Genomic DNA, 21,559 nt, shown 5'->3' with positions numbered 1-21,559 from the left:
AGGATTCGTTTTTGTTGACGTTTCGATATGAAATTATAAGGCTTGACACAGACGGAAAATTTCACAGAGATAACAACTCCGTCTTTTGAGAATATAATTTCACACATCTCAGTTGTGAGAGGAAGCGTACAAGCTCCAGAATGCTACAATAAAAAACGGCAACAGATGTGTGGTTTCTCGGTTGTAAGAGGACGCATTCACTTCTTTGTAACGTTTTTCAAGAACTGTTCTTTGACCGATCGGATGGAGTTGTGGAACACGGATGAGGATGGAGATGGAGGATGGACAAAGGTGGCAACTTATAGCACTCTGGAGTCGATTTTACCCGAGTTTGAGAAGGAGCCAGTAGTGCACATGATGAGGAATGGGAATTGGATCATGCATTCTAGAGATGAAGGTTACTTTTGCGAGGTAGATTTGGAGAAGAGTATAAAAGACGTATCTTGTTCGTATGCCTTGAGCAGCATGTATAGTATTGGAAGATAGTATGCTAATAATGTGATGAAATTCCTTGCCCATTCTTTTCACATAGTAAACATATATAGTTACATGCAAACGTCAATTGTTCCTATAATTTAGATCACAAACATGGAAATAATACAATAGAATATTCACAAAATATTTTGGTTGCTAATATACCCCCTCAGTCTAAGGTGGAGGGTCACGAATGCTTAGGCTGGAACGAAAGTCGTCAAACAAGGCGCGAGGCAATTCCTTTGTGAATATATGGGCAAACTGATATTGAGACGGGACATGTGAAACTCTAATTTGACCCTTTTGAACATGTTCTCGCACAAAAAGGATGTCAATCTTGATACGTTTGGTGCGCTGGTGTTGAACTGGATTACCTGAAAGATAAATGGCACTAACATTCACAGTATACCATGGAGGCTCCAGATGGGTGGCAGCCTAATTTGAGTAAAAGGTTTCGAATCCAGCATATTTCGGCAACGACGTTTGCTACTCCGCGATATTCTGCTTCAGCACTTGAGCGAGAAACGGTGGACTGTCTCTTTGAGGACCACGACACGAGATTTTCCCCGAGGTAAACACAGTAGCCGGATGTTGAACGACGAGTGTCTGGACATCCTGCCCAATCAGCATCGGTGTAGGAGGTTAATGTAGAAATAGAGCCACGATGCATGTATAAGCCTTTTGTGATGGTACCTTTGATATATCGCAGAATACGACGAAGGGCATGCATATGAGCCGTGCGTGGAGCATGCATGTGCATGCAAATCTGCTGCACAGCATAGGAGATATCGGGGCGGGTGAATGTCAAGTACTGAAGCGCTCCCGCAAGTCTACGATACATTGTTGAATCTTCAAGAAGATCCCCGTCGTTGATGCTTAGTTTACCGGCAGTCTCAACGGGTGTGTGTACCGAGTTACAATGTTCCATATTTGCACGTTTCAGAATATCGGATGCATAAGTTGTTTGCAAAAGAAAGATGCCATTTGGATCCCGGGATACGGATAAGCCCAAAAAATAGCTGAGTGGTCCAAGATCTTTCATAGCAAATTCACCCGAAAGGCATGACAAAATCTTTTGTTTTAGCACAGGTAATGACGTAGTGAGAATAATGTCGTCTACATATAATAGGAGATAAGCGGTTTCATGTCCGTGTGTGTAAATGAAAAGCGAGTGGTCACACGAACTTTGATGAAATCCCAAAGTGGTCACGTAGTCGGTGAATCGTTGATACCATGCATGTGGGGCCTGCTTTAACTTATATAACGATTTCTTAAAGCGACATACATGATGGGGTAAATGAGGGTGACGGAAACCCATTGGTTGATGCATGAAAACTGTTTCGGATAGATTCCCATGAAGAAATGCGTTCTTTACATCCAGTTGACTTATATCCCAACCATGAAACAAGGCAATGTTTAGAACGATTCGAATGGTTGCCGGTTTTACAACCAGACTAAATGCCTCATCACAATCGACTCCCACCTGTTGAGATCTCCTGTCACATACTAAGCGAGCCTTATAATGTTCAAAAGAACCATCCGATTTAGTTTTATGTTTAAAAATCCACATGCATTGAATCACATTCATATGTGGTTGACGTGGTACTAACTCCCACGTCTCATTTATAATAAGAGCATTGAATTCATCTGTCATGGCACGGGTCCAAACCGGGTTGGCTAAAGCATCGGTTGGGTTACGAGGAATAGGTTCGAGAGTGGTGTAAATATGGAGATTGAATATGGGTTTGGGTTTTGTGATGCCAGTCATGCTTCTAGTGGTCATGGTGCGAGCAGGTGGAAAAAGTGAGTGTCTGGGGAAGCGGTGGTAGAATTAGTAGTTGAGGTGGTAGTAGGGGATGAGGGTGGTGTGGAAGTTGGTGTAGAATGTGAGGAAATTTGGTCAGGTGTAGGTGACGTAGAAGGTGGAGTATGGGTAGGTGGGGTTTGAACTTGTGTGATTGGAACCGTGTGGTCAGTGGCTAAGGGGATTGAGGGTGGTTGGGTTTGGGTTGTGGAAGAATTAGTAGATTGACATGATGGAGGTGAATCTGAGGGTTGGTGGCCGAAGGTGGTTGTGGAGTAGTTGTGGGTTGGGGAGTGGGATAAATGAGCCAGAAGGTTGGACCAGAATCCGATAGAGTGGAATGTAGGAATTTATATGATTGATGTGGTTTGTTTAGTGTGGCGAAAGGAAAGATTGATTCATCAAAACTCACGTGCCGAGAAATGATGATTTTTCGGGTGGAGATTTCATAGCATTTATACCCCCGATGGTGAGAGGGGTAGCCTAGGAAACACATGGGGAGGAGCGGTTTTGCAGTTTGTTTATGGTTGTGGAGGGTAGAAGTGGGTAACAAAGGCAACCGAAAGTGCGAAGATGGTCATATGTGAGATATTTATGATATAAGAGATGAGTAGGTGTGTGATTGTGTTTAGTTTTTCTTGGTATGATATTGATAAGGTAGGTGGCTAGTTGGAGAGCATGGTGCCAAAAATTTTCGGGTACGAAAGCGTGAGTGAGGAGGGTTCGGATAATGTTATTAATGGAATGTATTTTTCGTTCGGCTTTACCATTTGAGATGAGGTGTGAAGACAGGAAAAACGGAATGACATACCATGTTTGGAACAAAAATCATGAAATGACCGATTGTTGTATTCGGTGCCGTTGTCACATTGAAAAGTTTTTATGTGAAGGTTGAATTGTGTAAGTATGTATTTATGAAAATTAAGGAAGATAGAGAAAACTTGGGATTTGTTTGTTAAAGGGAATGTCCATAAATAATTGGTAAAATCATCAAGAAATAACACGTAATAACGGTGACCACCGGTACTAAGTACCGGAGATGTCCATAAGTCACTATGCACAATATCAAAAGGAAGATGCGTAATAGATATACAGTCTAAAAATGGTAATTTAACATGTTTTCCAAAAACGCATGACTGACATATGCATTTAACATAAGGTTGTTCAACAGAAATAGTATGTTGTTTATTCAAAAATTGCAATAAATCATGTCTAGGATGCCCTAGTCTTTTGTGCCAGAGGTCCTATGATAAAGCAGCAAATGTGGAGGGACTGGTGAATTTGGTGTCGGTAGTCAGAGATAGCGGGTAAAGGTCACCGGTGCTATTACTGCGGAGGATAGGGATAAGCGTTAGGTAGTCCTTCACAAGAAAACCAAATGGGTAAATTCAATAGATATCATATTATCAATAGTAAGGCGACGGACAGACAAAAGGTTTTTGATTAAATTAGGAGCATAAAGGATATTATTGGCGTGTAAGGGTTTATAGGCGGTGTTGAATTTGGTATAACCGGTCCCGAGGATGGGGATTTGAAACCCGTTGCCAACATCAATATTATTCGAGATGCAATTATTGAAATAAGAGGAAAGAGTACCTGTTGTGTTGGTCATGTGATTGGTGGCGCCCGTGTCAAGGTTCCATTGAAGGTCCGGATTCAACGTCATAGTGTGCATTGCCTGCTCAATATTGGTGGGAACATATTAATTTGCATTTGTATATTGGGTGTAGTGGGCTTGTGGTGGTGGTGGTGGTGGTGGGCCAAGTATACCGGGTTGGAGATGGGGTCCGAGATTAGTGGCTGGCTTGTTTGCAGGTACAGTAGGGTGAGGCGTAGGTGGGGTGTGCCAAGTGTTGTAAGGTGTATGAAGCAATGGTGAGTTATAGCCCCACTGAGTGTTGTACGATGGAGGGTAAGTCCCCTGATTGACTTGAGCAATAGGGCTATGTTGGCTATGGTTACCTCTTCCGCGTGACCTACCACGACCCCGACCACGAGAGCCATGACCACGGCCTCCTCGCTGAGACGCGTCATAGGAACCGCAATTATCATTAGCCGAACCAGGGGAACCACGGTTATAGGAGTCACGGGATGGATGCGAGTGCGGGGTGCTTGTGGTGGTATGTAAGGCAGTGCCGCCAACTGAGTTGGATGCTTGACCTGTCCTCCTTGTTTCTTCCTGAGCTAGTCAAGATCGGGCCTGGAAGAATGTTGGTAATGGTATGGTTTGACTAATGAACATACCAATCGCATCGTACTCGGTGTTTATTAGCCCGGTGACCATCTGCAATACCAAATCGGCATCAGAAATTGGCGCATCCACATTTGCCAATTGATCTGCTATGACTTTTAATTCTTGGCAGTAGGCAAAAATATTGGGAAAAGACTCTAGCTTGGTGTTGATTAGGCGATTTTTCAGAGTTATGGCTCGTGATGCTTGATTGTCTTGAAAGAGATGAGCAATGGCGTCCCAAGCCTGTTTCGCGGTGGCTTTTGGTTTGATGACAGTCATGAGAAGGTCATTAGATATCGTGCTGTATATCCATTGTTTGACAATGGCATCTAACAGATCCCATGAGACACGGCTTTTGTTCTCTTTGCCTTTGTCTTCTGTAGAGGAAGAGGATGCAGTGGGAGTGACAATATGATCTAAGACTTCGAAATAGGTATAGTGAATTGTAAAGAGTTCAACCCATGATGTATATTGTCCGTTATCGAGTTCGAGGGTAATAGGGATAAAGTTTCGTATGTTGGTGACTGTGAGAGCAGGGTGGGTAATAGATGTCATTGGTGATTAGGAGAAGATGATAGTGGAAAGAAAACAAGAAATAGAAGTTGCAGGATCGAAGAATGAAGGTGCAGCCGTGCAGTGGCGGCTAGGGTTGAAAACAGAAAGAATAGCTCGATACCATATTGGAAGATAGTATGCTAATAATGTGATGAAATTCCTTGCCTATTCTTTTCACATAGTAAACATATATAGTTACATGCAAACGTCAATTGTGCCCTAAATTTAGATCACAAACATGGAAATAATACAATAGAATATTCACAAAATATTTTGGTTGCTAATATATAGGCATATCCTTCTACAAGGTAAATATGTCGAGACTTTTGTATCGCCTAATCGATACATGAATTGATACCAACCTCTTAAACTAATTTTGTTTTGCTTTTGTTAATTCTGTTTGGTTTAATGTAACTATGTATACTCAGTAAGTTTATATTTGTGGGACTATGATTTACTAAAGCAATATTGCAAACCTTTACGATGTTGGTGATTTGAAATAGCAACCTGGATAATTCAGAGAGTCGCGTAATAACTTTCAGATTAAAAGTTATTTTGGTGGTTCTCCAAAACACTTTAATCGGATAAAACTCAAAATTTGACAAGAATTTCATATGGAATTTGTGAGGAAGATGAACCAGAGGAAGCGTCAATCAAAACATGAACGATATATTATCACTAGGGCAGTTTTCAAGTTAGATAATTGCTTTAAGCAGTTATCTATTCAAAATTCAAAATTCGTTAATAAATAAACTCCAAATTAAACTTATGATTATGTGTGACATAATCATAAAATTCATTTTTCTAATTACACTAAGGGCTGCCCCTTGGACCCTGCTAGGGGCTGCCGCCCCTAGGACCCCGCAACAGGGGGCGCTGTCCCCAGACCCCTTGTTCGTTAGGGGCTTCGCCCCTAACATCATAGTAAACTAAAGAAAGCATGCACTCCGCACATCTTCGAACTTGCTTAATGTTTATTATGATTAAATTGATCGACCAGTTAATCCAATTACACTAAAATACTAACATACGATATTGAAGAATTTGTAAATTGTGGATTGTCCTAATTGTCAGCAGAACCATGCGTGCACTTCTTTTGTGAACAAAAACATGTACCATGTTTGTAAAATGCAACAGGTCAGTGCAGTGGTGTGCACATACAAGTATATATCATGTGCATAACTCTCATGGGTCCAAATAATAACGAAGTCATGCAGGTAACTCGAAACATTTTGTTTAATAAATGTTGCTACGTTTTTGCAACCTGCAACATAACACTAGAAATTACATGGCTGTCATAGCCTCGCCGTGTCATTTTTAGCAGGGACACAGGCCGTAGCCTCAGAGGCCACCCTTTGACAACCACGCCATTTTATCTTAATAGAACGGATAAATCCAGGCCTAAGCCCAAATATTGAGTCGCCCGGTGTGGGCATTCTTCGGATGTGAAAATCCATGATCTACCCAAAGAGAAAATCAATGCCATGATAAACAAATTTCTATATAGTGGGATTTGGTACCTCTTTATGTTATGCATGATTTTCTAGAGGTGTACAAATTGGATAATTTCAGGAACCGAATTCGGTTTCGGGTTGGGTCAACAAAATTCAAAAATCAGGACAAGTAGGAACTAGTTCCTGATATGATTGGCTATTAGACCGGGTCGGATCCGGCGCGGATCAGATAGTACCGGGTCGGGAATATGTGATTATATAAAAGTTTAGATCCAGGAGTCTGCGGAGTTATGGAAGTGTTACGATTTGCCCCTGGCACGAGTGGCAGTTTCCAATACCGGTTCAATCCAGTGTCGGAAAACAGGTACTTAAGATTATCTCCTGCTGCAGCGTTTCGTAATAATAATAGTGAAAGTGAGAATGGGCGGATGTTTATACTGGGCATGGGTTACGTTGGAGAGTTTGTTGCTCAACATCTCATCAATCAAGGATGGTAGGTTAGGTTAGGTTAAACATTATCTACTGCTTAATTAATCAATTAATTCGATGGTTTTTTAATTCACTCACTAGTTATTATTAATTGGTAGGGCTGTATCTGGAACTTGTACCAGCGTAGCCAAGCAGCAGAAACTAAACAAATTGGGATTCGATGTCCCCCTTTTTCATGCTAATCATCCAAAGATAGTCATTTCTTCTCTTCTCTTGTTTATTGGGATGAGCAATAACTGAACCGTTAACTTAAACGAAAACCGACTAAACCGAACCGAAATTAACGGAAAAAGCGATTATTGGTTATTTTTCGTACTGAAATTAGCATAATTGTTTATAATATATTAATATGCAGTCCTTCATGGCTTTGATTTTAGTGAAATTTTAACAAAGGTCAACAAAAACTTCGTCCATGTTAAAAGTTTGGGTTTTGCGGTTAATTAATGGTACAATTTTTGGCGGTAACAGATCTTGTAACATACTAGTGGGTCGGTTTTGATTGCACAGAGTCACATTACACTATGATAATTCATTTTGATGTTATATACACGCTTATGATGGCTTGTTCGTACACTTCAGCCTTAATGTGTCTTATCGTATAGTGTTTAGTTTAGTTCTGCAAAGCCACAATGAGCCATAACGTTTCATTATGAGACAACAAGCCACAAAACAGATAAACTAAATTACACTTCCAAATCTTATAGATAAACTACCATTTATGTGCGCACATCGATCAAGATCGTCTTGGGGAATCCCGTTGGCTTATCAAAACAATTACCTACTCTATTTTAATTAATCTCAGAACTCCTCAACAAAAGAATTCCGTTTAGTGTTATTTAGATGTGTGTACCAATGGGTCATATTTTAATTTCAAGACCACAATTCCAACAAATGTTGATTTGCCATTGCAATTTTAGGTTTGAAAGACATAATCGGCTAAAGTAAACTTTGTTACCATGTTCGAAAACCTTACTGGATGGAAGTATATGTTGCCAATGGGTCCTCATTGACAAACAATTGAAAAGGCTGGGCGAGAATTTTATCCAAAATCCTATCATCAAATTAGCGATATAATATTAACAGAAGTACCTGATGCAAATTGAACTCTCATTGACAAACGACAGAAAAGCCTAGACCGAAATCTTATCCTTAAATTAGTGACGAATCACCTATGGGTCGATCTTCTGTGGGCAAAAAGTTCCCATAAAAAATACCAAGTGTCCATCAATAATCCTTCGGTGAATGCCGGCTTTCCCCAAGTTATGCTATCCTTGTTAATCATTAATCACCCATGGACTACCGAAGTTTATCTGTCAGTGATACCCATTTCTCTTTGTTTGTTTTAGAAATTATCAAAATAGCTAGCTGGAATGGTTCAAACTAATATGGTTTTGGGATATTTATAGAGAAAAACAAAATGCTGCAGATTTAGTTTGTGTTATTACTTCATAACCACATACAATAATTTAGAACGGCTTACAAAACACAATAATATAAACAAAGTGCACCCAAATTCCGGGTTATAATACCGGCTTTAAGCATTGATTTATAATGATTGTACTCAAAAGTCTTAAACCAAACAACAGAAGGTCCAACTAATAATACAATTATTATTCATCACCTTGTGCCATACGGTAATATTCCTGTGAAAATGAAAGCCCACCAACGTCTCAATTCTTTAACCTTATGCTTCCATCGTGCTACGCTGCCGGACCTTCTGCAGCTAAGGAATCCAAGAACTCTCCATGAAGTTTTCCGGTGATCACCAGCCCCTTTAACCGCAAAACAATCACTGCTTGTAGGGAACATAGATTTTGAAGTGTTCTGAGTGTTTTGCCTGTTCCTGATGTCCTTAAGATCCATCTCGTGTGGTACCTTCAAAGGCGCAAACACGATATCCGTCCACCTTGCAGAAGATGACTTGCTACTCAAACTATTGCGGTTGCTATCCGCGGTTGTGTCATAGTTCAACCTTGAATGCTTGTTAAGTTTCCTGTAATCAAAAGACTGGCTGTTTCTAAACAGCTGAGTAGTGGTCCCGGTGCTAGTCAACTCACGCATTGACTCACACCGTGCATGAAGAATATTTTTCTTTTGATTTTGTGTTTTTGATGCTTGCTGATCATGATTTGGTTGATCGTTGGTCGGTATGAGCTTGGGACCGGAGATGATATCTTTTGCATGGGACATCATCATATTGTCTTCATAAAGCTGGCCACTACAGAATTCAAATAAATCTTCTGTAGTTGGTGACGGTGGAGTCCGATGGTTTTCATGATCTTGAGAATCATCGGATTTGTCATCTATTGTTAGGGTGAAATCGGTGAGGGAAAGTGTCTCGAGGGATTCTAGGTCTTGATGATCATCATCGTTGACATCCATGTTTACAAAGTGTGTGTGTTTTGGAGTTAATGATTGTGAAACATAAGAGTATAAAAGGAGTCAAAGCATATGATGTAGGAATATATAAAGATATCATATATCATTAAAAATGTGCATGCACTAGCTCATGATTTAAGTTTAAATTTGATAATATAATTAAATAATGTAAGGGGAATAGGTTTGGCAAAGCATAGCCATCTTCATTATGGCATATCCCCGTGTCATTTAGCTTATTCATATTCTTGTCAAAATATTAATTTCAAGGTCCAAACACATGTCTACAAGAATACAAATATATGATATATGAAATAAGAATAATAATTAATAATAATAAGAATATCAATACCTTAAATCTTAATAAAAATCTTAATCTTAAATATATATATAAACAAAACCTTTAAAAGCTCTCTGGTTGCTCCCTAAGTTCTCTCAAACCATCAGATTCATTTATTTGTAAATGGAGGTTTCTCATGCAGCTGACCCGAATTCACGGGTATTGGTCTCACCAAACCCAGATAATTTTTAAATGGGTTATAACATCTCATTAATTTATAAATTAATTTTACTAAATATTTGATATAAAAATCCTATAAAATAGGGATATAATAAAAATCAATATCTGATTTAAAAAAAAGATATTATTATTATTATTTTTTTTTGAAAAAACACTGATCCTATATATTAATGTTTAGATTACAACAAAACAGAAGGCAAGCGGGCAACAAGCTGCGCCGCTACCCCCTTTTGAATTGCAAAACCCAATTCAAAAGGATCAGTGTAAAAAAAATAAAAAAAAGGTATTATTTATAATTAAGAAACAATTTTATAGTATAAAAAAATAAGCGGGTTATGAGTCACCAAATCCAGTTAAATACATACTAACATAAACAAAACCGAAGCCGACTTTTAATATATAGATATTGAACAACCGCACAACCTTGATTGTATTATGGTCTCTAGAAAATAAAGATTTCCTAATGCATATCATGAAAATGAAATTCGCTTTGTGACTCAAATGGTAGATCGTCTGTCTTCATGTTCAGCCTGTGCTTGCCTTTTTTTTCTTATTTTTTTTTAAAGTCTTCATTAACAAGTTTAAATCAGGTTGGTTGCCTCTTGGTTGTATGATCTTAAGATACAATTTAGTTTCATATCTCTGTTGAATCTCTTGATAAGATATTTGCATGCAATTGTCTCATGAGGGTTGGTTTGCTCTTTCTTAACTTTGAATGCACTCTCTTTGTCTTTGGTCAGACTCATCCCAAAGGTTTGTAAGATCCCACCAATTCTTGAACAATATATATTGTCTTTGGATTCTTCATTTGTGATGGCTTTAACAACAATCTTGGCGTGTAACATAAAGGCTTCACTCATAATGTCACTGATTTTGACATTGAATAGTATCATTCTCCCATGGCATTACTTCCTATATCTTGTTAATATAACTATAAGATGCAAACACTTTCTTTTAAAGCTATTTAGCTTTCATAATCCATTATTTCTGAAGAGTTGCTAAATATAGGATAGTTTGGTTACCATTTATTAAGTTAATAATTATAATTATGCAAAAACTATGAACAACTAGTTTTATTCGGTTATTTTAGTGTATCAAAATCCGGAACAACATAATTAACGTGAATTTTTTTTTCACCGAATGTAGACTGTTTGTTTACTCAAAAACGTTTCATTAAAAAAGTCTGCACAAGCTCTTCTTGGTGCAGACTTGGCCCATCCACTTTTGAGATGTTCTAAGGTCTGTAGATGGTTAAAACACTACACCCTACTGACGCCCACTGTGCACCACCACCACCCACCATCCACCACCACCACTGATGGCCGTCGTTTGAGTCATGCAAAAACCTAAATTAACCTAAGTAGCTAGGGTAAGTCAAGTATCGTATCCAGCAGGAGTATGTGGTCAGTATAACGTGCAATCAATTCCTTAAATTATGAAGTAGTTAACAAAAGTGCTGATCACACTAGCAATGATTTAGTTTTAATGTCAAACAAGGAATTATTTTAAAATTCAAACAATTCACAAAAGCAAATCACACCCGGGGCTCAAGCATATAACAAACAGTAATCTCATGTCATTTAACATATTAATTATTAATAATCAAATCTGGTTAATCAACTAGTTAAACCTTAGGAATCAACAATCGCTAACACACAGCACTGGTTATCAAACGGTCCCTGCCAGTGTGACTCAACTAAGGGCAATTGTATGCTTTATCATATTCAAACTAATTAATATAACCCTATGAACACATATCACAACAACTGGCAAACTAATCGTTCTGATCGAAATAAACATAAACCGACTGAGTGTACAATAATACCAAACATCAATGTTCATAGATCGACAATCAATAATTACAAAATATTTAGTTATTAAAACATGAGAAAACCTGAACAAATACAATACTTTACATACCGGGTATGATTCGAGGAGACTAGCCGCTCATGGTGATGATTTGGTCTTCACTCGCCATAAACATGGATTTTAATTGAAAGGTGAATAAAAAATATGTCACCTCTCTTTCTTTTCTTTTTGACCTAGTTGCAATCTCTTTTCTCTCTGCCTCTTTCCGTTCGTAACCGTTTACGACCCCTCTAATTATTATGTGAAATCCTTTAATTCCCGTGCACCAGCCCAACATGCAGTTCAGCCCACCATGATTAATTAATATAGAGTCCAATTAAATAGAATTAGTGGGACCCAACTACCACAATCCCATTTGTTGTAGGTCTCGTATGCAATTCACACCACTCATTGATTCCATTCATTATAAGCTCATATTAATTGATTTAATTTCTTGTTTTGTACCTGGCATCACGAAACACAAACGTGAATGCACATAGCATGTGCTTTTAATTAACTATTAATAATTGCACATTCATTCTAACATTTGTTAGAAATCTGCTACTACTTTTTATTATTATTATTTAAACCCGAATCACACGCGAATCGAACCCGATCTTCCCGAGACTCCAAAGCATACTCGTAAATGTCTCAACTTAATATCTTTAATACTCAATGACATGAAATATAAAAGCACACTTAAAATACCATAGTTCTAAAGAAAAACTAATTAAAAACTATACAATTAAAGTAATAACATACAAGATTCATACCCGACCATCAACCACCCACCGTTCGCCACCACAACCGTCCACCCCCACCACCCATCCACCGTCCTCCACCACCTACCACCACCGTCTGCCGCCACCACCATCTACTACCCACCGTCCGCCACCACCATCGTCCACCACCACCGCCACCCACCATCATCCACCGCCACCCACCACTGCCTTCTACCACCACCAACCGACCGCCACCACCACCACTATCACCATCCAACAACACCACCACTCACTCCCGCAGTTCACACACCACCATCAGTTTATTTTAGCAATCTTCAAACATTAAAAAACAAACAGTCTTTTTCTTGCTGACTGCAAAGGTTTGATCCATCTTTTTTTCTACAAAAATCTGCGGATGTGATTCGCAGACCGTAGACATTTTAGCTCTGAAAAAACAAACAACACCTTAGCCAATCATAACGTTTGATTTTTTATTTATAAGATTCCCCTTCTTATAAAATATGCTCCATAATTAATCGGTCATACTACGTACTTCATTTTATTAAGTGTTTCCCATAATCACGCTTGGTTGTGATGTGTGGGGCCTTCATAGGTTTGACACGCCTTCTTGTTATTTAAGTCATTAGTCCAAGTTTGAACTAAAACAACGTCAGAGTTTGAACTTAAAAAACCATAAATAAAAATATACTTTGCAACTACTTAGAAGATAAAATCATTGCTTATGCTTTTTTTCTAATTTTTTAAACTAATTATTTAATTAACATATGATGTCTTTCTCTGTTTATGATCTGTTGATAAATAATAAAAGTTTATCCTTACTTATTAAACAAAACAAAGGCACATACTCACAGTCTCACATAGTATATTGACATTTAATTTGGTGTTAAGCACTTATCTGGTTGAGAAAATGACACCCGTGTGGTCACTCCCGCCTCTTTTGAATGGGAGATTAGGCTTGTGTGGCCGGAGGTTGTGTTTACCAAAAGTTAAGTATAATTATTATGGGAAAAATGGTATTTAAATGTGGATTATATATATATGTATATATTAGAAATGGTAAATACAAGGTTTTTTATAACGACTAGCCCTTTAAACATACAAACAAGATTATGATGCATTAGTTGTTCAGTGTGAAATTTGAACCATTAACTACGTAGGAAAAAAATTTTCCGAAATAGTCTATTTTAAAATATTTTCAATATATGGTCGACTCAGATTACACTATCTTCACCAATACCATCAGTGGATTAAACACAATTATTATTATTATTATAACCCACATTCAAAAAGAAGAAAATACTATATATATTCCTATCAAAACACCATTAAGACCATAACTAATAAGGGTGTTTTTGTTAGCGTTTTTTATGTGACAGATGTCATTTGGTCTCACAAAAATATACTCTCGTTTTTATCTTCTCTTTTCTTTCTCATCCATTTCCCCTCACAAACATATTTTTGAAGTATTCTTCACCAAGAATCTTATTATACTCTCTCTCCTTCACATAATAACCTCTCTCATTTGCATCACCTATTTCTTTTTAAAAACACCCTGAGAATCTCTTATGTGGATGCTCAAATTAAGTGTGTAATTAAGTTGCATGACTTTATTTTTTTTAATTGCAGTGTATTAACCCACGAGAGAATATTATATACTAACCATTACATATATAGTATTTCTTCTAACTTTCCTCGATTACTTTGTCCAGTGACGGAGTCAGAATTTTTTTCTGTCCAGTGACGGAGTTTTTCAGTGCTCGATGTTTTTCTGGCGTCAAAGTTTCCGGGCTCGGATGGGTCTGCTTGGTCATTCGAATAACAAAGTATCATTATCATAACAAAAATACATCGTAATTGTTTCGGGCCTGAATTGACAAAGAAGGAGGCAATAGTTTAGGCCTGGTCGATAGAAAAGAAATGATTCGTCGTTGTTTTTGGCTATTTTTTTATTTAATTTTTATATAGGCATTATGCTTAATGTTAATTGAGTTGGACTTATCAACAATTTTGGGATTTTTTTATAATCTACATATAATAAAAGAGTTATAATTGGCCCATTTATAACGTTCGTTACTAATTTTTGTAGCTTTTTAAAAGTTTTTATATTTTATTGAAAAGGTTTTCATTAGTAATAACAAACTTATCAAACTTGTGGATAAATATTATGGGACAAATATATAATCATTCATAGAAATAACAAAAGTTATGTAAAGTTAAAGTATCATTAATGTAACTATCATTGAAGAACGAAAACAAATTAAATTTAAATAATGTTTTTTTGACTTATGCGTTAATGCTCCGCTAACTTGTATGTTATAACATAAATCTTGATATTGAATAAAATTTGCATCGAAACATAAACAAAAACAAGCATGTCGCAACAGTATGTTCATATCAATTGTTTTTAAAACATATAATATATTTAAAAATATAGAAGAAATAAAAAAATTAAATAACGCTGTCAAATAGAGGGTTAAAGATGTGGGGACAAACATGCAAATATTTTAAAATTTATAAAAGTTGAGTAACGTTAAAGAAATGTTGTAACTATCATTTAATAATTAAAGTTAACCGTATTTGACTTTTTTAAGACAAATTTACCATTATCCTAGATGCATTGTTGGTAGGGTGCAAACGAGCCGAGCCGAGCCCGAGCTCGACTCGACTAGGCTCAAGCTTGGCTCGTGAGTAGATTTTCAAGCTCGAGCTCGGCTGATCGGTCTCGCCTGGTTTACTATTTAATAATTATTTTTTATATAATTATAATTATTTTTATATAGTTTTTTCAATTATAATTTTATGTACAAAATAATATATATTATTTAGTTATTTTTATTTAATTTTTTCATAACATAATATATATTAATTAATAATTATTAAATATAAATTTTAAAAAATTATATAAATGACATGCTCGTTTAGGCTCGCGAGCCGGCTTGAGCCCGATAAGTGAAGCTCGGCTCGGGTTCGTTTATTAAACGAGCTTATTATTAGGCTCGAGCTCGGGCTCAATCGAGCCTTTTAACAAGCTGATCTTGAATAGCTCGGGAGCGAAGCGCCTCGGCTCATTTGCACCCCTGATTAATTAGTGGTTGTACTATATGTTTGATTAATTTGTGAAACTCTTATAATATAGGTTTCTTATATTTATCGATGTCTCATATTATATATGATATAGATATTTTTCTAAACTTTGTTACGTAAAGATTACATGAGAATTGGGCTCATCGTTGATATATAGGGTGGACAAAACCCTAACTGATAACTAAGATCATACATACATCCATGGCGGCAGAGCTCCACCCTGATACCATCCGGTCGCGGCCGTTGCCGGAGCTTCCACCGGAGATTACATTAGACCAAATACTACCAAGGCTTCCCGGAAAATCCATACTCCGTTTTAAGTGTATTTCCAAGCAATGGTATGCTTTCTTAGCCACACCAACGTTCAAAAACTTGCACTTGCACCACATAGCCAAAGATGATCATCACAACCCACACAAGCTTCTAGTTTTATCTACCGCGACATACAAGTTCTTCACCATTGACTGCGAGTCACCTAAAGCCGGTCTAATGTCTTGCCCCTCTTTGCCGTTTGATACCTACGGTACAACGATCGACGTACTCACTTCTTGTCATGGTTTGGTATGTCTTGGTATAAGGAGGCTGTAACCATATGATTATAAGCCATTATATTATTACTCTGATCTAATGTTATGGAATCCGTTGACCGGAGAGTACAAGACATTGTCTAAGTTTGGTGGACAACTTGAGCGCTACATGCGTCGAGGAAGAGCATTCGGTTTGTATTATAGTTCTTCGGATGATGACTATAAGCTTGTACGAGTAGCCAAAGGTTTTTTTATATACTCGTTGAAATCCGACTCGTGGAGAAAACTCTGGCATCCAAAGGACCATGTGGTCGAGTTAGTTAGGAATGAGCATTGGAGTCAAAGTATTTGGTTGAATGACAAGCTCTACTTTTTGAGAGAATACCAGGATTCGTTTTTGTTGACGTTTCGATATGAAATTATAAGGCTTGACACAGACGGAAAATTTCACAGAGATAACAACTCCGTCTTTTGAGAATATAATTTCACACATCTCAGTTGTGAGAGGAAGCGTACAAGCTCCAGAATGCTACAATAAAAAACGGCAACAGATGTGTGGTTTCTCGGTTGTAAGAGGACGCATTCACTTCTTTGTAACGTTTTTCAAGAACTGTTCTTTGACCGATCGGATGGAGTTGTGGAACACGGATGAGGATGGAGATGGAGGATGGACAAAGGTGGCAACTTATAGCACTCTGGAGTCGATTTTACCCGAGTTTGAGAAGGAGCCAGTAGTGCACATGATGAGGAATGGGAATTGGATCATGCATTCTAGAGATGAAGGTTACTTTTGCGAGGTAGATTTGGAGAAGAGTATAAAAGACGTATCTTGTTCGTATGCCTTGAGCAGCATGTATAGTATTGGAAGATAGTATGCTAATAATGTGATGAAATTCCTTGCCCATTCTTTTCACATAGTAAACATATATAGTTACATGCAAACGTCAATTGTTCCTATAATTTAGATCACAAACATGGAAATAATACAATAGAATATTCACAAAATATTTTGGTTGCTAATATACCCCCTCAGTCTAAGGTGGAGGGTCACGAATGCTTAGGCTGGAACGAAAGTCGTCAAACAAGGCGCGAGGCAATTCCTTTGTGAATATATGGGCAAACTGATATTGAGACGGGACATGTGAAACTCTAATTTGACCCTTTTGAACATGTTCTCGCACAAAAAGGATGTCAATCTTGATACGTTTGGTGCGCTGGTGTTGAACTGGATTACCTGAAAGATAAATGGCACTAACATTCACAGTATACCATGGAGGCTCCAGATGGGTGGCAGCCTAATTTGAGTAAAAGGTTTCGAATCCAGCATATTTCGGCAACGACGTTTGCTACTCCGCGATATTCTGCTTCAGCACTTGAGCGAGAAACGGTGGACTGTCTCTTTGAGGACCACGACACGAGATTTTCCCCGAGGTAAACACAGTAGCCGGATGTTGAACGACGAGTGTCTGGACATCCTGCCCAATCAGCATCGGTGTAGGAGGTTAATGTAGAAATAGAGCCACGATGCATGTATAAGCCTTTTGTGATGGTACCTTTGATATATCGCAGAATACGACGAAGGGCATGCATATGAGCCGTGCGTGGAGCATGCATGTGCATGCAAATCTGCTGCACAGCATAGGAGATATCGGGGCGGGTGAATGTCAAGTACTGAAGCGCTCCCGCAAGTCTACGATACATTGTTGAATCTTCAAGAAGATCCCCGTCGTTGATGCTTAGTTTACCGGCAGTCTCAACGGGTGTGTGTACCGAGTTACAATGTTCCATATTTGCACGTTTCAGAATATCGGATGCATAAGTTGTTTGCAAAAGAAAGATGCCATTTGGATCCCGGGATACGGATAAGCCCAAAAAATAGCTGAGTGGTCCAAGATCTTTCATAGCAAATTCACCCGAAAGGCATGACAAAATCTTTTGTTTTAGCACAGGTAATGACGTAGTGAGAATAATGTCGTCTACATATAATAGGAGATAAGCGGTTTCATGTCCGTGTGTGTAAATGAAAAGCGAGTGGTCACACGAACTTTGATGAAATCCCAAAGTGGTCACGTAGTCGGTGAATCGTTGATACCATGCATGTGGGGCCTGCTTTAACTTATATAACGATTTCTTAAAGCGACATACATGATGGGGTAAATGAGGGTGACGGAAACCCATTGGTTGATGCATGAAAACTGTTTCGGATAGATTCCCATGAAGAAATGCGTTCTTTACATCCAGTTGACTTATATCCCAACCATGAAACAAGGCAATGTTTAGAACGATTCGAATGGTTGCCGGTTTTACAACCAGACTAAATGCCTCATCACAATCGACTCCCACCTGTTGAGATCTCCTGTCACATACTAAGCGAGCCTTATAATGTTCAAAAGAACCATCCGATTTAGTTTTATGTTTAAAAATCCACATGCATTGAATCACATTCATATGTGGTTGACGTGGTACTAACTCCCACGTCTCATTTATAATAAGAGCATTGAATTCATCTGTCATGGCACGGGTCCAAACCGGGTTGGCTAAAGCATCGGTTGGGTTACGAGGAATAGGTTCGAGAGTGGTGTAAATATGGAGATTGAATATGGGTTTGGGTTTTGTGATGCCAGTCATGCTTCTAGTGGTCATGGTGCGAGCAGGTGGAAAAAGTGAGTGTCTGGGGAAGCGGTGGTAGAATTAGTAGTTGAGGTGGTAGTAGGGGATGAGGGTGGTGTGGAAGTTGGTGTAGAATGTGAGGAAATTTGGTCAGGTGTAGGTGACGTAGAAGGTGGAGTATGGGTAGGTGGGGTTTGAACTTGTGTGATTGGAACCGTGTGGTCAGTGGCTAAGGGGATTGAGGGTGGTTGGGTTTGGGTTGTGGAAGAATTAGTAGATTGACATGATGGAGGTGAATCTGAGGGTTGGTGGCCGAAGGTGGTTGTGGAGTAGTTGTGGGTTGGGGAGTGGGATAAATGAGCCAGAAGGTTGGACCAGAATCCGATAGAGTGGAATGTAGGAATTTATATGATTGATGTGGTTTGTTTAGTGTGGCGAAAGGAAAGATTGATTCATCAAAACTCACGTGCCGAGAAATGATGATTTTTCGGGTGGAGATTTCATAGCATTTATACCCCCGATGGTGAGAGGGGTAGCCTAGGAAACACATGGGGAGGAGCGGTTTTGCAGTTTGTTTATGGTTGTGGAGGGTAGAAGTGGGTAACAAAGGCAACCGAAAGTGCGAAGATGGTCATATGTGAGATATTTATGATATAAGAGATGAGTAGGTGTGTGATTGTGTTTAGTTTTTCTTGGTATGATATTGATAAGGTAGGTGGCTAGTTGGAGAGCATGGTGCCAAAAATTTTCGGGTACGAAAGCGTGAGTGAGGAGGGTTCGGATAATGTTATTAATGGAATGTATTTTTCGTTCGGCTTTACCATTTGAGATGAGGTGTGAAGACAGGAAAAACGGAATGACATACCATGTTTGGAACAAAAATCATGAAATGACCGATTGTTGTATTCGGTGCCGTTGTCACATTGAAAAGTTTTTATGTGAAGGTTGAATTGTGTAAGTATGTATTTATGAAAATTAAGGAAGATAGAGAAAACTTGGGATTTGTTTGTTAAAGGGAATGTCCATAAATAATTGGTAAAATCATCAAGAAATAACACGTAATAACGGTGACCACCGGTACTAAGTACCGGAGATGTCCATAAGTCACTATGCACAATATCAAAAGGAAGATGCGTAATAGATATACAGTCTAAAAATGGTAATTTAACATGTTTTCCAAAAACGCATGACTGACATATGCATTTAACATAAGGTTGTTCAACAGAAATAGTATGTTGTTTATTCAAAAATTGCAATAAATCATGTCTAGGATGCCCTAGTCTTTTGTGCCAGAGGTCCTATGATAAAGCAGCAAATGTGGAGGGACTGGTGAATTTGGTGTCGGTAGTCAGAGATAGCGGGTAAAGGTCACCGGTGCTATTACTGCGGAGGATAGGGATAAGCGTTAGGTAGTCCTTCACAAGAAAACCAAATGGGTAAATTCAATAGATATCATATTATCAATAGTAAGGCGACGGACAGACAAAAGGTTTTTGATTAAATTAGGAGCATAAAGGATATTATTGGCGTGTAAGGGTTTATAGGCGGTGTTGAATTTGGTATAACCGGTCCCGAGGATGGGGATTTGAAACCCGTTGCCAACATCAATATTATTCGAGATGCAATTATTGAAATAAGAGGAAAGAGTACCTGTTGTGTTGGTCATGTGATTGGTGGCGCCCGTGTCAAGGTTCCATTGAAGGTCCGGATTCAACGTCATAGTGTGCATTGCCTGCTCAATATTGGTGGGAACATATTAATTTGCATTTGTATATTGGGTGTAGTGGGCTTGTGGTGGTGGTGGTGGTGGTGGGCCAAGTATACCGGGTTGGAGATGGGGTCCGAGATTAGTGGCTGGCTTGTTTGCAGGTACAGTAGGGTGAGGCGTAGGTGGGGTGTGCCAAGTGTTGTAAGGTGTATGAAGCAATGGTGAGTTATAGCCCCACTGAGTGTTGTACGATGGAGGGTAAGTCCCCTGATTGACTTGAGCAATAGGGCTATGTTGGCTATGGTTACCTCTTCCGCGTGACCTACCACGACCCCGACCACGAGAGCCATGACCACGGCCTCCTCGCTGAGACGCGTCATAGGAACCGCAATTATCATTAGCCGAACCAGGGGAACCACGGTTATAGGAGTCACGGGATGGATGCGAGTGCGGGGTGCTTGTGGTGGTATGTAAGGCAGTGCCGCCAACTGAGTTGGATGCTTGACCTGTCCTCCTTGTTTCTTCCTGAGCTAGTCAAGATCGGGCCTGGAAGAATGTTGGTAATGGTATGGTTTGACTAATGAACATACCAATCGCATCGTACTCGGTGTTTATTAGCCCGGTGACCATCTGCAATACCAAATCGGCATCAGAAATTGGCGCATCCACATTTGCCAATTGATCTGCTATGACTTTTAATTCTTGGCAGTAGGCAAAAATATTGGGAAAAGACTCTAGCTTGGTGTTGATTAGGCGATTTTTCAGAGTTATGGCTCGTGATGCTTGATTGTCTTGAAAGAGATGAGCAATGGCGTCCCAAGCCTGTTTCGCGGTGGCTTTTGGTTTGATGACAGTCATGAGAAGGTCATTAGATATCGTGCTGTATATCCATTGTTTGACAATGGCATCTAACAGATCCCATGAGACACGGCTTTTGTTCTCTTTGCCTTTGTCTTCTGTAGAGGAAGAGGATGCAGTGGGAGTGACAATATGATCTAAGACTTCGAAATAGGTATAGTGAATTGTAAAGAGTTCAACCCATGATGTATATTGTCCGTTATCGAGTTCGAGGGTAATAGGGATAAAGTTTCGTATGTTGGTGACTGTGAGAGCAGGGTGGGTAATAGATGTCAT

The 21,559-nt window shown here is 38.8% G+C and overlaps 3 protein-coding genes across 3 annotated transcripts; all 3 read right to left on the bottom strand.

The window, feature by feature from the left end:
* Window positions 1–4,466: 4,466 nt before the first annotated feature.
* LOC143571583 (uncharacterized) lies at window positions 4,467–5,066 on the bottom strand. The gene has a single exon (XM_077056969.1). The coding sequence runs from the start codon at window positions 5,064–5,066 to the stop codon at window positions 4,467–4,469; it is 600 nt and encodes a 199-aa protein (XP_076913084.1).
* Window positions 5,067–8,626: 3,560 nt separating this feature from the next.
* LOC143571582 (uncharacterized) lies at window positions 8,627–9,391 on the bottom strand. The gene has a single exon (XM_077056968.1). The coding sequence runs from the start codon at window positions 9,389–9,391 to the stop codon at window positions 8,627–8,629; it is 765 nt and encodes a 254-aa protein (XP_076913083.1).
* Window positions 9,392–20,959: 11,568 nt separating this feature from the next.
* Window positions 20,960–21,559, bottom strand: LOC143571581 (uncharacterized). Its single transcript, XM_077056967.1, has one exon. It carries the CDS (start codon window positions 21,557–21,559, stop codon window positions 20,960–20,962), a length of 600 nt encoding a protein of 199 aa, XP_076913082.1.

This window comes from Bidens hawaiensis, unplaced genomic scaffold (genome assembly GCF_021521415.1).
Source record: "Bidens hawaiensis isolate Kalapana, Puna unplaced genomic scaffold, B.hawaiensis_p1.1 tig00025413_1, whole genome shotgun sequence".
Taxonomy (NCBI): domain Eukaryota; kingdom Viridiplantae; phylum Streptophyta; class Magnoliopsida; order Asterales; family Asteraceae; genus Bidens; species Bidens hawaiensis.
This window is presented reverse-complemented; position numbering and strand designations above follow the sequence as displayed.